General features: G+C 39.4%; 1 protein-coding gene across 1 annotated transcript; it reads left to right on the top strand.

The window, feature by feature from the left end:
- The first annotated feature begins 278 nt into the window (after positions 1 to 278).
- LOC141845371 (uncharacterized) lies at positions 279 to 1,504 on the top strand. Its single transcript, XM_074733438.1, has 3 exons — positions 279 to 306; positions 372 to 1,126; positions 1,228 to 1,504. The coding sequence occupies exons 1-2, from the start codon at positions 279 to 281 to the stop codon at positions 1,109 to 1,111; spliced, it is 768 nt and encodes a 255-aa protein (XP_074589539.1). The 3' UTR covers positions 1,112 to 1,126; positions 1,228 to 1,504.
- Positions 1,505 to 1,963: the final 459 nt, after the last annotated feature.

The following is a 1,963-nucleotide window of genomic DNA, read 5'->3' as shown; positions in this document are numbered from 1 at the left end:
ATTGGTGATGTTTGAGTCTTGCAACTATGAATTTCTTGAAGGCAGTTCCGTTGCTCATGCATTGGATATAATTGACCAGTTCTGTTGACTGTATCTCCATAGTTAGATGACAACTTGATGCACTTTCCTTCATGTCAAATATGTTATCTTGCTTATTAATAATCAGTCTCCTCCCTATAAATGGATTTACACTTCAAACAGGGAGCAGCAACAACTTACTTCAGATCATTCTAGATCAGAGGAGCCAAGGGCAAGGGATGATCGTCATCTGGATCGGTATGACAACCTTTTTCATTTTCCAGAAAAGTTGGTGCAATTTTAAATGAATTAATTTTGTAGAACATCATCACTATTTTAACTTGCCTTGGCAGGGAGAAATATTCGAGATCGGGGACGGGATCGGGAGAGAGATGAGAGACCTCATGAACGATCCCATGAAAGGGTACGGGAGCCTAGAGAGGACAGGCACCACCATCAAAAGGATCGAGATAGGAACAGAGAAAGAGAGAGAGACAAGGAAAAGGATAGAGAGAGAGAGAGGGAGAGAGATCGTGGTCGAGACCGTGATCGTGATCGAGCTCGTGGCAAAGAAAGGGAAAGGGACCGTGGTCGTGATTATGACCGTGAGCGAGAACGTGATCGTCCACGTGATAGAGACCGGGAGCGAGAAAGAGACTATGATCAAGCTGGTTATGAAAGAGAACGTGGTTATTTTCATGACAAGGATTCTGAATATGGTAGTGAGTCAAAGCATGGTAGGGAGAGGTCTGGCGCAAGGGACAGAAATATTGACCATGGCAATGGGCAAGAATGGTATGACGGACTAAGAAATCCCGAGCATGAACGCGACTACAATCAGTATGATGAGTCCCAGGGTCAGAAGCACTATGAACATCCTCCACCAGTAAACCCTGCGGAACACATTGAGCGGTCAAAGCGACATGCAATGGATTATTATGAACATGGGTCCTATGATCAGCGTCAGCCTGATTATTATCAGAATCAATATGGGTATGCAGATGCAGATCAACGCGAGGAGGGTGAGGCAGTAGGAGATGATTATGCATACCATCGTTCCGAAAGGTCCCTGTCCAGGGAGCGACAAGCTTAATACTGGATTTGATGAGTAAGCTTTACTTATTTTCCTTACTATGATATAAGTTAAGGTTTCCTTTCTGTTGACAGTGCCCCTTTAAATTTGTGTTATTGTACTGGAACATTTTGTAGGTTCTGTTGCATTCACTACAATGATGCATCATGAATTGATCTCGACTCCCGTCTTTCCTCCTTTCCAGCAACGTGCGTGTACCTTCCAAAGCTTATTTGGTTGTTCGATCGTAATCGTTATGTTGCAAACAAACTGGGGTGTTTTGGCTTGTTCCATTAATCGAACTGTTTGGGTTCTGGTTTTTCCCTGTATCGACTCTTGTAAACTCGTTTACTTCATTAGTATTTTGTGGACAGCTTGGACGTGAAACATTAAACCAGTTTGATTTCTTTTTTACGTGACCAGTGTTTTTGCTTGTTATCATTACAAATGGTAAATGTATCAAGTTTGCGAAGCTATATAAATTAGAGCATATTTTAAAATGCTTTGACGTTTAGCTACTTTTAAAAATAATTTTAACATGGTTAAAAGACCTTATATATCTCTGCAAAGAGGGTACTTGCAAGAGTTTTCAGTATTACGCATGTTAGCATTATCCATTTTATGTATTTAATTTTTGTAATTTAAAAAATAACGTAACACATTCCTGTTATATACCATTTCTCCTTCGCACGAAGCAATCACGTGCTTATGTGTGGGTGTGTTTTCAAATTTTTGCATAAGCTAATGTATATTTTTAAAAATCATTGCTCTCGATTTATGTTATTACGAGAGCATGAATACATTAAGAGACTTTTTCAATATTAATTTTGATTTAAATTAATTTAAAATTTTCTAAATCTATCAATGAAGTTC

This window comes from Curcuma longa, chromosome 14, assembly GCF_044706935.1.
Source record: "Curcuma longa cultivar G26 ecotype Majalengka, Jawa Barat chromosome 14, ITB_CL_G26_1.1, whole genome shotgun sequence".
Lineage (NCBI taxonomy): Eukaryota > Viridiplantae > Streptophyta > Magnoliopsida > Zingiberales > Zingiberaceae > Curcuma > Curcuma longa.
This window is presented reverse-complemented; position numbering and strand designations above follow the sequence as displayed.